Source organism: Sceloporus occidentalis, unplaced genomic scaffold (assembly GCF_023333645.1).
Source record: "Sceloporus occidentalis isolate IW3139 unplaced genomic scaffold, rSceOcc1.0.p SCAF_28, whole genome shotgun sequence".
NCBI classification, from domain to species: Eukaryota; Metazoa; Chordata; class Lepidosauria; order Squamata; family Phrynosomatidae; genus Sceloporus; species Sceloporus occidentalis.
This window is the reverse complement of record NW_028317008.1, coordinates 8,448,058-8,462,456: the sequence shown is the minus strand read 5'-3', so window position 1 is coordinate 8,462,456 and position 14,399 is coordinate 8,448,058. Positions and strand designations below refer to the sequence as shown.

The 14,399-nt window shown below is 39.7% G+C and overlaps 2 protein-coding genes across 2 annotated transcripts in view; one reads left to right on the top strand and one right to left on the bottom strand.

The window, feature by feature from the left end:
• The window catches only part of LOC149299781 (putative methyltransferase-like protein 25), a 93,793-nt gene extending 87,878 nt beyond the window's left edge, over positions 1 to 5,915 (bottom strand). The window contains exon 1 of the mRNA XM_089486049.1: positions 5,702 to 5,915. Coding sequence (XP_089342175.1) covers positions 5,702 to 5,915 — 214 coding nt within the window. The remainder of the gene's footprint in view (positions 1 to 5,701) is intronic.
• Positions 5,916 to 7,007: 1,092 nt separating this feature from the next.
• LOC149299780 (thyroid transcription factor 1-associated protein 26-like) lies at positions 7,008 to 10,406 on the top strand. Its single transcript, XM_089486048.1, has 4 exons — positions 7,008 to 7,332; positions 7,854 to 8,082; positions 10,016 to 10,106; positions 10,245 to 10,406. Exons 1-4 carry the CDS (start codon positions 7,008 to 7,010, stop codon positions 10,404 to 10,406), a joined length of 807 nt encoding a protein of 268 aa, XP_089342174.1.
• The last annotated feature ends 3,993 nt before the right edge of the window (positions 10,407 to 14,399 follow it).

Genomic DNA, 14,399 nt, shown 5'->3' with positions numbered 1-14,399 from the left:
AAACAAATCAAGTTTCCTGCCAAGAAAGCATCAACCTCCGTAGTAACGTTACCCCAAACCAGCAGCCAATGGCTGAAAAATGTAATCACTTTCTCTTTGTTCATTAAGTCCCTGAACAAGACAAATGAGTGTTTACCCCTTAGATCTTTAAAAGTGAACTGCTGATACCAATAAACAAGCTCAAAGGCCTGTTTTGGGTTTTTTTTTTGCTTTTCTGCCAGTGCTGCAAGGCAGAGTGCCACGTCGTTTTAATTGTACTCTAAACTTATGGCAGGTTTGCTAAAAAGAAATAAAAATTTGTATTCATTAAAAATAGAAGGCTGTGTATCACACACAATGCTTACAAAATACAACGTCTCAAAGAATGCTGGAAATCATTTCATATTACTTTTTTTTTTTTTTTTTTTTTTTTTAACATCTGCATCGGATTCAATAAACATTTTATACACACATAATAAGGCAGGTCTTAGAGGATCATAAGCAAGATCATCCCAGATCTTCTGTTTTAAATTAAACCTGCAATGGAAATGTTAATATATGCTCCAATTAGCATTCCATTCCTATTAATAAAATTTACCAAAATCTGATGTACATAAGCTTTTGTAACCATTGATGGCATTTATTAAGAAAATACATTCATAACAAAGGCCAATTTTTGGCCAATCTATATATGTCACTCACACGCACTATACATAGTACACCCGGAATTCAGCAAATAAACACAGACGATTATAGCGGATATCTCACTTTAACGCAAGCCTATCATTTATAGTTCTATACATTGAATAAGCCTATGCAATGGTGATTACATATTTAAATAAGAAAAATGTACAAATTAAAAACCCACCTAATGTGTACAAAGTGGGGAAAGAGATTTTAACCTCCTATTCTCAGAATCCGTGTCATTATTTTCTCTTCTGTCGTGTTATTTCTCTCCTGTCGTAGAGTTGCTGATTGTTATTGATTAGTTCCAGCAGTCATTATAAGGGTGGGTTACGAAAATTCCAGGGAATGGATTAGATGCTGGCTCTGCCACACGCTACACTAAATATATTCAAAATAATTATACTGATTCACAAACAAAAGGCACAAGTTATAGGTAGTCTCAATAAACAAATGTATGTATGCTTAAAGTAAGCTTCTTCTTTAAGTATTTGTAAGCTTGTGAGCAATGTATCGGCTTGTCTTAGTCTGTCAATTCTCGTCTTGTCATAGCCCTTTAATATATGTATTGTACTAAGCGCTGCGTAAATTCTTGGCGCTGTATAAATAAAAATATGAATAATAATAATATTTGCTTTGTGGGAGCTCCCTTCTGTACTGGAAATACCGGTACTCACCTCCAGCTGAACATTGATGCAGCGATGGGCTGGTGTGACCGCATAATTTCCCACATAATGAAGAGAGGTCAGAAAGGATGGCAATCCAAAATGTGGAAAATATTCCAGGAAACAGAGGCTTTTCCCCCCCATAGCTTTGTAGATAGTTTTATATCAGCAGGAAATTCACTGGCCATTAAAGTTTAGTTACTAAGTACAGATGTCTTTGTGTCACTTTTTGGGGAAGAATTTTGTCCATTCCCGTTATAAATGTCATTTCATAAGTTCAACACGATGTTGTAAAGCAAATAGCCAACTGTCAAAGTTTTATAAAATGAAATCACAAAATCAGCAGAATCATGTTTGACCTATCCGATAATCTATTTATTTATTCAGAGGAAAGTGAACAAATCACTCCACTAAGTGTTAGCATTACTCAAAGATCACCAAGTACCGTATTTGCTCGATTATAAGACGAGGTTTTTTCAGAGCAAATGCTCTGAAAAATACCCCTCGTCTTCTAATCCGGGTCGTCTTCTAATTAGACCTCAAATAGAGGTCTGATTATGAGACTAAGATCCAGATCCCCCGCACCGCTGCAGGGGACCTGGATCCTCCTGTCTCCCCCCCCACACACACACACTTACCGGTGCTTCCTGCTGTATTGCCGGGGCAGCGGGTTGACTTCTACGCGATCCGCGTAGACAACGTCCGCTGCAGCCGGAAGGAGGTGGAGTTGGCAGCGGGGGTTGTCTGCGTCCGTCGCGGATACCTTCCCCGACTGTCAGAGATCAGAGTTCCCCGCACCGGTGGATCTACAGCAATATATTTGTGTGTAGTGGCGTGATATAATCAAACACAGTGACAGTGAGCTGTAGGAACATTCTGCTTAAAACCTGTGATTACTTTGGTATTATACAAGGTCATGTGTAAGTATAGCTGCAAAAATGCTGATATGTTATTATTAGCACAAACGCTAAAAATTGCCACGGATACCTTTTCCAGTTACTTTCCTAGGGGTCTCATTGATATATTATGCAGTTTTTGGCTATCCCTATTTTTTATGTGAAGGCATTCAAGCACTCATACCACTGCCAACATTGTTGAATATTGTTGTTCAGACCTTTCCAAGATGACTCTATTCTACCAGATGATAAATATGCTGCTCTTACTATCCCATTAACACTTAAATCTTTTTAGACTTATATGTCTAAACCATTTCCTTTTTTAAGGGCAAATTATGATGAATTCCATCCTCTAGCAAAAAGTATAGACAAATCCGAGGATACTCAATGCTGGCAGGCATCATTTGACTGTATCATGCTAAGTTCAATGCCGCGCAAGTTTCATAGTACAATATAATTCATGTTATACATATTATTGTATTCCAGTTTTCTTTTCCAATCCTGTTGCTATGCCAACTTCGCAATCAGTAATGCTACATGACATAATGTATTGTGACCTAATTCTCAATATCTTATGAATAGTAGTTTTCATCCTACATGTGCTTTCCAAATATGCAGGTTTGTGGTGTTCGATGCCAAGCTCCAGTAGTTTGCATAGTGGACCTTGTAGACTTTAACTACAGAGAGCTGAAGCAATAGTGATGGCCACTTAGAGAAAGGAATCAAAATGCAGCTACAGTCTTTGCTCTCCGTAGTGCAACCTGATACCTGAACAATAAAATAAAATATTGCAGTCCACAAAAAAAAACAAAACAAAAAAAAACCATAAAAAGAAAGGCAATTTTAAACAACAAAGTTTAAGTCATTTCCAGATGCAGTCTCACTTGGATTCTCAGGTGTCTAAAACTGTAAATGCTTGGAGTAACAGGAAAAGAATGTCTTAAGAACCAGTAATGAAAACCAGTACGGTATTGGTGACTTTTTCCAGTGCACTTCAAGTGCGAAAAGTGACGGAAAACTTATGCTATAAACTTTCTGTATACTCATCAGTCCTCACAGGTCCAAATGCTGTTAGTTGTTTTGAGGATATCTTGTGTCAAAGAGAGGCTGATAGGTGGCAGAAATAGCATATAAATTAGCTTATTGATCTGATGTCTTCATCCTTCTCTATATCCCACATAGTGTGTCAGTCTCCCCGAATGGAAGCAGTGACATATAAATCGGGCTGGAATGGGGAGGAATATGATGGAAATCCCGACAACAGGAAGAATGCTACTGCCATAATATACAAATAGGCTGGGTTCCTTATGCATAATACTGTTTTTTTTCAATCTATGTAATTATAATTTATCTTTAATCTATAAACACAACTACATTAGTTTATTTAGTGAACTCAATTGTATAATGCAAAATTTTTGGGGAAGTTACAGACCTGCCTTAAAGGCAATTCGATTGGGGCGCTTTCCTGCAAATCAGTGACACAAAATATCACGATATCCAACTTTAAATAATGCATATGAAAGTATGTACATTCCCATCCCCGAGGCAATGGATTATCCCCATTCCCTCTAGGAAGACAGGACTTAAAATTTGTTATTAGATTTATGTTTTTGTGGGCTTTTCTAAATTTCTCAAAAGGGAATGTAATATATCCCTCTAGCAGTGGCGGATCTACCGGGGTCGCAGGGGTCGCGACTGCGACCGGGCCCGGCGGCAGGGGGGCCCAAGCCAAGGGGCCGCCCGAAATCTTTTTTAATTTTTTTTTTTTTTTAATAAGGCAGGGGCGTCCAACATGCGGCCCGCGGGCCAAATGCGGCCCGCGAGACCTCGAGGTGCGGCCCGCGTAAGATCGGCAGCCAGGGCAACCGATCTTACACGAGCCGCACCTCAAGCCCTGCTACTTACTTGTGGGAGGGTCTTCTGGACAGCACAGAGGAAGCGGAGTTCACGTGACTTCCTACTTCCTCTGTGCTTTAGCAGAGAAGGCAGAGGGAGGCCGCGCCCCCTGCTGAAGTCTGGGAGCGGCATCGAAGGGAGATGCAGTGCAGGTAAGGGGGTGGGGAGGGTGTTTGAATGAGTGTGTGTGATTGAGGGAATGAATCTGTGAATTAATGATTATATGAATAAATGAGTGTGTGTGTGTGTGATAGCATGGATGTGTAAGTGCTGGAACCTAGGCATGATGGGACTGTGATTGCTGTTAGCAATCACACTCCTATCATGCCAAGTCAGCCAGTACATGCTGAAACCTGGCCAGCTGCTCCCCTTGTGTATTGATGCTGCCAGCAGTATGGGGTCTGCACTTACAGCCATCCTGTACCAGCGTGTATTGGCTGACTTGGCATGATAGGAGTGTGATTGCTAATAGCAATCAGAGTCCCATCATGCCTAGGTTCCAGCATTTACTGGATGGATGTGTAAGTACTGGAACCTAGGCATTGATGGGACTGTGACTACTGTTAGCAATCACACTCCTATCATGCCAAGTCAGCCAGTACATGCTGAAACCTAGCTAGCTGCCCCCCTTGTGTAGTGATACTGCCAGCAGTATGGGGTCTGCACATCACTTACAGCCACCCTGTACCAGCATGTACTGGCTGACTTGGCATGATAGGAGTGTGATTGCTAACAGCAATCACAGCGAGCACAGTCCCATCATGCCTAGGTACCAGCATTTACTGGTTGCCTGGGTATGATAGGAGTGTGATTGCTGTTAGCAATCACACTCCTATCATGCCAAGTCATATTGCTAATTTTGTCCAATTGTGTGTTACCTACTTTTATTAAACATGTGAGTTTTTATTATTATTTTTAAAGGTGGGGGTCATTTTCAGTTTTGGCTAAGTGAACCCTGAATGTTTTGGTCCAGAATTTTCATTTTAGTTCATCCCTAGAATAAATCTAGGGAATCCTGAATTTGTAGTCGCAAAACTTTCAAGGCCCAGAAATCAGTGAGAGGAAGAGTAAAGGTTTTGTGTCATTTTACTTTATTTTAATCTGCATATTTTATTAAAGGCCATATTTTTTGTCACAGTGAAAAATGAGTGCGGCCCGCGCACGTATACAATTCTGATGAAGTGGCCCACTGCAGAAAAAACTTGGACACCCCTGGATTAGGCCCTTTGTACATGCGCCCCTTTTTCTTTGATTTTTTTACAGATATGATTCAATATGTAAATTGAATTTGTTGAATTAGTTGAAAAAAAATTGTTGGGTAAAAATCATGGTTTTTGGGGGGGGTGAGGGGGTGGGGGGGCCCTTAACAGATTCTCGCACCCGGGCCCTGAGGCGTCTAGTTACGCCCCTGCCCTCTAGATTGTAAGCCTATTGAGCAGGGCCCTCCTCACCTGTTGTGCCTGTATGCCATCTTGTTATGTTATACACTACTTGTTATGTCATGTCTACCCTTTGTACTGCGCTGTGTAATCTGATGATGCTATATAAAACAATAATAATAATAAAGAGTTGAGAACTTACCGCCGTGTGTCTGAGAAGAAGTTTTTGGCTGTTCATGGAATGTGGAGAGTACAGTAGCCGGGGGTATAGCCACTAAGTTGTTCCAAACATCTTCAGTATAGAAATCCACAGTGTGTGCTTCTGAAATCTGCCTGGTCCTCTGTAAGAACTGCACCAGCTTGGTAATTGCCACCTTCACCTGGTCAGTGGTCACTGGGGGCAATTGAGCGGACATCACACTGAAGGGGAAAAAACACATCTATGAAATCCGTATGTCATTAATAAATGCATCTTAAAAAACCCATGTCACAGTTGTCATGTCAACAGTTAACACTAGAACACGTGTGTTTATACTGTACATACACTGATGATGATAGATGTGGAAATTCCCATGCAGGAAGCAATAACCCATTTCTAAACAGCCTGATAGTATACTGTCACATAATTTTAACTGTGTTATATCGTGCATTGATAATAAATAATGTAATATTATTATTATACTTTATTTATAAAGCGCCGACAGATTCCGCAGCGGTGTACAAGATAAACATTTTACAGATAACGGCAAGTACAATACAGCAATTGACATACAGATACAATTGGAATGAAGGGCCCTGTTCCCGCAGGAACTTACAATCTAAATGTACAAACATACTTACATTCTTCTACTTAAACGCTGGTGTTGCTTTATGTATCAATGTAATGCTTTCAGTGACCAAATACAATGACCCACGCGAGATATGCTAAAAATGTTCTATTCATCTACAAACAGGACGTAATAGGAAGCAGCAGCCCCACTAGGTCTGTGTTAATGTGACATCAGGAGTGTACATCCACGCGTGCACACCACGGCAGTCCGTGCATGTCAGACCAAAATAGCTGCTAGCAGAGACTGATACATTCTGCTAAAGCCACCATGAGACATTGTTTCATTTCAGTATAGATACAATGATAGACACCATAGATAGTATAGATACAATGATAAATACTATAGATACAATAGCAGGCGTTAAGCTCATGTATTTTCACCCAGACTGGGCTCATTCCAAATCCTTATTAAAAATATGTAGCGATTCCCATCCCCTGACGATTATGTTCACTTTTCATCTACATTTACAAACTCTAATAATCTCTCATGGTTTCTAATTTATATATTTGGAATAATTGACTTTGCAAATATGTACATTTGGTAATAAAATTAATTGTTTTGTCTGTTTTTTTAAATTAATTTTGTAACTAAACGGAGCGTACTGTCGATCGGCGCTCTACTAACACTGCCTGTTTGAGTTTGTGATGCAATCGCTAGGCGCCGGAGTGTGTGAGAAGCATGGCGACTTCGAGTAAATTATTCTTCAAAACGTCTGTTCGGAATCGGGAAGCGAGCGAATGTACAGATGCTAAACCGGCACACAGAAGGAAAGGAGCGGACGGTCCTTCCGGATCTATTTTCCGAAAAGGAGGAAGCGGTGGATATGAAATAGGAGCGAAGGGAAGGGGTAGAGGGGGTCTGGGTGGAAGAGACAGAGGGCAGGCGACTAGACCCGGCATCCAGGGATTACAGAACCGTGGCCCGGAGGGTCGGAATCCAAAGAAGACAAAGCACAGATGGGTTCAACCGCAGCAGAAAGTGCTCTGGGGAAGTGCGAGCGAAGGTGAGATCCTCATGTGTTCACATATACATATTATTGTTGTTCTCATTATCATCTACCATTGATATAGCGCCAACAGGTTCTGTAGCCATTTTTTTTGACAAACCCCAGATTTGTGAAAACCTGGAGGGAAGCTCCATGAGAAGAATCGTAACTTTCCTGATTCGGTAACGTAATATAACACACACACACACACACACACATATATATATAACACCGGATATATGTATTTCCTTGTGGAAAGGGATAGAGCTGCACAGATTTGAGGAGTCGCAACTCCCATCATGCTCAGCCGAGCAGCATCTTGAGGAAAGTGACACACAGTGCTTTCTACACCAGGCCCCACTCAAAAAGGGGTAAAAACATTACCACTCTTAATATATAATTGTAATAAAGGGTTTCCATATCTATGAAAACAAGAGTTAAAAATGCAAAAGGCTGAAAAGCAACAATGTAGTTAGAAAGTATTATTTTGGCGAGTAATACACCAATGATGTAAAAGTTTTACGTTTTTCTCTCTGTAGGTCACGGATTTGCATTGTGGAGAAAAAAGAAGGTTCAACTTGAGTATAAAAAACTTCTAAGAAAGCAAAAGAAGGTCAGTGCGACTAAAGAAATTCAGTACACGGATAATTATCCTGAACATTTAAAGCACCTTTACTTGGCTGAAGAAGAAAAGCTAAAAAATCAAGAAAAAAGACGAAGACCAGAAACAGACGGTGCACAGGCGGAAGAGGAACCCACATCAGAAACGTACGTTTGTAGTGCGAAAGTGTTGCTTGTAAAACTGTGATACACTTCATCCCATGCACTTATGGCACTGTTGATGTGGATCGTCTCAGTACACAGTTCTCTAATACAGTTATATATCAATATATTTTTTGCGGCCTTTTGAGTTATGAGAGTTGGGGTTTGGCATCAGCTGAAAAGCTCCTAGTTTGTCACATCTTTGCTTCATTTTGCTAAAGTTTAACCCGTTAATTACCAATGACATGCACATCATGGCCTTAAGTAAGCTTAGAAAGTGATCACCTTCAGCTCATAAACAGTGTTGCTGTAATGCCTCAATGTCGAGGCATTCAGCAACACCGAGATCGGCATCATGGGCCATGTCTGGCCCGTTTCCAGTTTGGCAACGTCTGCCATACACTGTTTAAAAGAGTTTAGGAGGTGATAGCGGGGCATTCGCAGGCACTAAGCACTCCAGGACACACTGTGACTGCTCCAGAGTGCGGTCACAACCGCCACTGCAAGCAATTTTGCCACTCGCAACATGGTGGCATGTCCTTTAAAAAAAAAGTAAACAAGTTGCCAAAGTTTCCATAAGGTACTCTCCTGACCCTCCTGAGAACTCTGGATCCCCTTGCAGGTTGAATACAGGTACTGCTTTCAGCCATGAAAGTCAATGGAGCCCAGCTTTCTAATCACAATGCGATTCGTAAAATATTTATTAAAAAAAAAATAAAAAAAATTGTGGTAACATTAAAACTAATTATGCAGTGATGTCACCATCAGGGGAGCCATCCAGTTCCAGCAAAATGTAAAAAAAAAAAAAATAAAAGGCCAAAAATAAGAAAAATGAAATAAAAATGTTTTATTATTATGAGTGAGTGCTAAAACTAGCGCTGTATCTTCCCAAAAATCCTGACATGGAAAAAGTTAAAATAAAAAAAGCATTTTAAGTACCCAAGGGTACTTTAAAAAAATGAATGGCCAGGTTCAAAGATAGGGCATAGGCACAGACTGACCTAAATAGAGAAAAGGCATACTTCCCAAATGTGACCTTTTAGCCCCCAAACAACCAGACAAACCCATGCATGGGTTACTCAAGAGATGTTGCTGAAAGCATATTGGTGGGTGTTTGACAGTGACATATAACTGGTGCTGTATTTTAACACCCGAAGTATAATTTATGTGATAAAAACACAAAGAAAATTACTACCACTAATTTTGACAAAGGCTGGTGGTAAAATTAGTGCATGGAAAGGGTTAAAATACAGCTATTGCAAATACCCTGGGGTTTTTAGTTTTCAAAAATATATGGTTTGATTGGGTAAATTTCACTGGCCGGCTTCCAAGATGCCTGAAATAGCACATGGGGCAGAATGACCAGATTTGGGGAAAAAAATGGTTTTGGAATAGCAAAATACTACTTGTACTTATTGCCCAATAACTTGCAGAAAAAAGCAAAAAAAAAACAAACCATAAAAACATTGGGTATTTCTAAACTCAGCACAAATAGAAGAATCTATTTAGCAGATTCTTTAATTAGCTTTTTTAGATAAGTAAAAGATTGAGGGTTTTTTAAATTAAAAACAAAAATAGTATCTGAAGAAAGCCCTTTCTTAACAATATATATAATGTGTGGGTGCACTAAATGGGAGAGGAGAAAATTACAGATAACATGAGCATTGCAAAAGTGTTAAAACAGCCTCGGCCCCAAAGGGTACAAAAAATCCACACAGCCTGGTCATTAAGGGGTTAATCCACACCATAATGGGGAGGTTGTGTACACTATACAATCAATGTAATGGTCAGGTCAGTAAGAACACTCAATTGGTCGCTGAGTTTTTAAAACTTTGTATATCACTTACATTGTTTCTTAGTAGAAAACTGTTAGATTTTATGCATTATTTCAGTTTTGACTTCTTTTTTTCCCCTTGATCTTCCTCCCTTTCATATGCAGACCCAGGAAGAAATTAAAAAAGAAAACCTCAAACCAAAAAGCAAAAGAAGCATACGAGAAAGTACAGCAAGAGCGTGCAAGTAAAAGAGAGGTATGGGAGTTGGTCTGCTCTGTTTGTGTAATGGTTATTTAATATTGTAGCCTGCATAATTTATAAGAAAATAAGGCATGTTGGCAGCATTGATCATTCTCATTATTGTTTTTTCTCTTTGTGTCTTTTTAATTCTAGGAAGCTGAAAAAAGAAGGAAAGAGCGAGAAGAAGCCCAGCGCCTATACAAAAAAAAGAAAATGGAATCATTTAAAATACTCAGTGCAAAAACAAAGAAAGGACAGCCAAACTTTAATTTACAGATGGAATACCTGCTTCAGAAGATACAGCAGGACTCCTAATATATTTTACAGTGCTTATTATGAGGTGCATCATCTTTGATGCGTAATTTGCTCTCGTATGAGAGTTATACACACAGTTTGTTTATAGAAATACAAACCTATTATAAAATATTCTGAAAAAATAAACCGTTAAAAATAACCTCTATGGATGTATTGAAACATATGTACACATTTATATTGTGACCTTTGCTCAAAGCATGAAATCTTAACCTTTTGCCAATAAATGGACACTCTTTACATTATTGTCATCTATACACAGTGGAAAATATAACATCCTCCCCAAAAATGGAGTGTACTTAAATGAATCATTTTATTATTTATTATACATTTCATTCCATTCACAAAGTATATACAATATAATTCATGCTAAATAATTTCAATATGTGTGTGTGTAATATATATATAATTTGCAAACAGAGGCTGAATGAATCCGCTTACTTACTCAGCTACCCTCACCACTACATTCAGAAAGCCTTAAGGAGGACACCCCAGTGTTAAAATGCTGCGACTACGCAATAATTGCTCAGATATGGAAAGTAGGGCTGAAACAACTAATCGATAAAATCGATAATCGATAATGAAAATCGTCAACGATTTTCATTATCGATTAGTCGAATCGATTTTTATCGATTATAAAGAGGTTTTTTTCAGAGCAAATGCTCTGAAAAACTCCTTTCCTTATATAATCCGACCTCAAACAGAGATCGGATTATAACACTAGAATCCAGATCCCCCGCAACGCTGCAGGGGACCTGGATTCCCCTCACTGTCAGCCGGTCTCTCACTTCTGTCTCTCTCCCCCTCCCATACACCCCTCTGACTCCTCCCCCCTCCCATACATCGCTCTGACTCTCTACCCGGCTCTGTTGCTGACAGGCACTTTCACTGCAGCTTCATAGAAGCCTCAGCGTAAGTGAAGGATCGAGGTCTCCTGCAGAGGATCATCCTCTCTGTCAGCCGGTGGGGGTCTGCATCGCACAGACAGCCTCCGTTACTGCCCTTCAAATACGCTGAGGCTTCTATGAAGCTGCAGTGAAAGTGCCTGTCAGCAACGGAGCCGGGTAGAGAGGCAGAGCGGCGTATGGGAGGGGGGAGGAGTCAGAGGGGTGTATGGGAGCCACCCTCCCATACGCCACTCTGCCTCTCTACCCGGCTCCCTGGTGTCTCGTGAACCTCCGTTGCTGACAGGAGGCAGAGTGGAGTATGGGAGGGGGGAGGAGAGGCGGAGTGGAGTATGGGAGGGGGGAAGAGGCGGAGTGGTGTATGGGTGAGTTATAGTGGTGTATGGGGGGGTATTATGAATTTCAGGGCATATAGGGGGTATAAGGCATATCGGGGGGGCATAAAACATATCTGGGGGTAAAAGGTATATCAGGGGGCTCAGCTGCATATCACTGGCATATAAGGAGTATAAGGCATATCGGGGGCACAGTGGCATATCAGGGGGCACAGTGGAATCTGGTATATAAGAGGTGTAAGGCATATATGGGGGCAGAGTGGCAAGCTGGGGGTCAGATGTGCATAACTGGGGGCAGTTTGGTAAATAAAAGAAAATATAAACAAGGCTTTTTTCTCATAGTTTTTATTAAATATGAATTAATATTTACTAATAACTTTGTATTAAAACCTAGTTTGAGAAACACTGTTTGGGTTCTTGTAGCTTTTATTATTATGTCAGTAAAATAGGAAGGTGAATAGAGAGAGAGGCCATTGTGATAAAGACATGAAAGTGTAAATTGTACGTTTTTTATTACATTATTTTAAATTTAAAAAAATTGCATTTTTTTATCCGATTAATCGAAAAAATAATCGGCCAACTAATCGATTATTAAAATAATCGTTAGTTGCATCCCTAATGGTAAGTTTTAATACCAATGACAAAGAATTACAAACATGTTCTAAAGATAAACCCTACCCCAGTCAGTGTTTTTTATATAAAAGTGTGGGAAATTTCATGTACATTAAATATGGAATGTGGAGCTCCTATTTACAAAATGCATCGGTATTTTTTGTATTTAGGCTGAAACTAACCCTGGTACGTTTGGACTTCTTTAATTAGAAATTAGAGTTTAAATGTTGGAGACATGCTTTGGTGTAGAAATTCTTTGGAGCATGTAACCTGTGAGGCCGGATTAATCCTTCGGTATTTGGGAAGATGGTAATCCGGGCATGGGCATCTGCAATATTTTTGCCGGGAGCTGCAGTTCATTACAAGTTCATTTTTCATGATGTTCAGCCAACCAAATAGATGGACATTCCACAGCAGCTACAGTACCAATCCATAATGATATAAAAAATAACCTTTAGCCCTCCGGTTGTTGAGTACTCAATTTCCTATGATGCTTAACATATCAGACTGGCTGAGAGTCATGGAAAATGTAGTCATAAAAGCTGGACTAAGAAACCCTAGCTGCAATACATGTTTAAAATAAACTACCTTGTGTCTGCAGCATGCAAACTGTTTCTTGCCAACGTGAAGCATAGGAGACGAAAACACTCTGACAGGGGAGGGTGTATAGAACTAAATAGCTTTTTTTTGTTGTACTCCCCTGATTTTATGGAGGGTGGGGGGTAGACACTCCTGCCATCATATGCATTCTAAGGCAAATTATAACTGTGTGGCCCTTTTAAGCTTTCAAGTTGTCGCTTCTGAATATGCATGGTGGTTCTGCAGGAATGTATCTGTCCCTTCTTCCACCCCTCAGCTCGCTGTTGTACGGGAGATACGTTCAGCCGAATACATCTCCCTGACCACATCCAGTCAGCTCCAGTGCTAGCTCAGTGAGTGCTGCAGCCAGGTCCGATTTCAATGGGATCACTTTCATGCTGATGATTGGCTGCTTCAAGCAGCCAATCAGTGCCAAGAATCAAAAGACCACAAAGGAGGAGGGCTACAGATAATTTTTATATTTTGTTTTCTCTTTTTGGAAGAATGCATATTAAAGTATTCACAGAGTACTAAAATTTGCATTCTTTAACGAGGATGTCATGGACAGTAAACTGTCCCTTTGCAGGGAATTACTTTTTCTTAGAACCGTATAACAAATAGCTGTTTACATGGAGCATAGGAACTGTTTTTAAATCATACGGTAAAGATAAACTATGTAACAGAATAGCAAATGTGTATAATTTAATATGTGAAAATGTAACCAAGAGAAAGTGCTAGATGACTGAACGCTGCAGTACAGATGTTTAGAGAGTACTATGTAAGGAAATATGCCCTTCATTTTTAATTGTACTTTTCATGTATTATTCGATATGTGTAAGCTTGCGAGCAGGGCTCTCTCCACCAAATGTATCGGTTTGTCTTAGTCTGTCAATTCTTGTCTTGTCATATCCCTTGAATTTATGTATTGTATTAAGCGCTGCGTAAACTGTTGGCGCTATATAAATAAAGGATAATAATAATAATAATAATAAAAACATACATGACATGGTAAAAGATAAAATAATGTCAATGGATTTTCTTAGAACGTAAAACAGATCTAGAAACAATGGATTTGTAAAGACACAATATTCAATGGTTTATGAAATGGTGCTATCTTATTGATCAAAATACTATTTAACTACACTCACTGGCCACTTTATTAGGTACACCTGTTCAATTGCTTGTTAACACAGATAGCTAACCAGCCAATCACATGGCAGCAACTCAATGCATTTAGGCATGTAAAAGTGGTAAAAACAACTTGCTGAAGTTCAAACCGAGCATCAGAATGGGGAACAAAGGGGATTTTAAGTGACTTTGAATGTGGCATGATAGTTGGTGCCAGACAGGCTATTCTGAGTATTTCAGAAACTGCTCATCTACTGGGATTTTTACGTACAACTATATCTAGGGTTTACAGAGAATGGTCCGAAAAAAAGAAAAAGTATCCAGTGAGCAGCAGTTGTGTGGACGAAAATGCCTTGTTGATGTCAGAGGAGAATGGGCAGACTGGTTCAAGATGATAGAAAGGCAATAGTGATTCAAATAACCACTCGTTACAACCA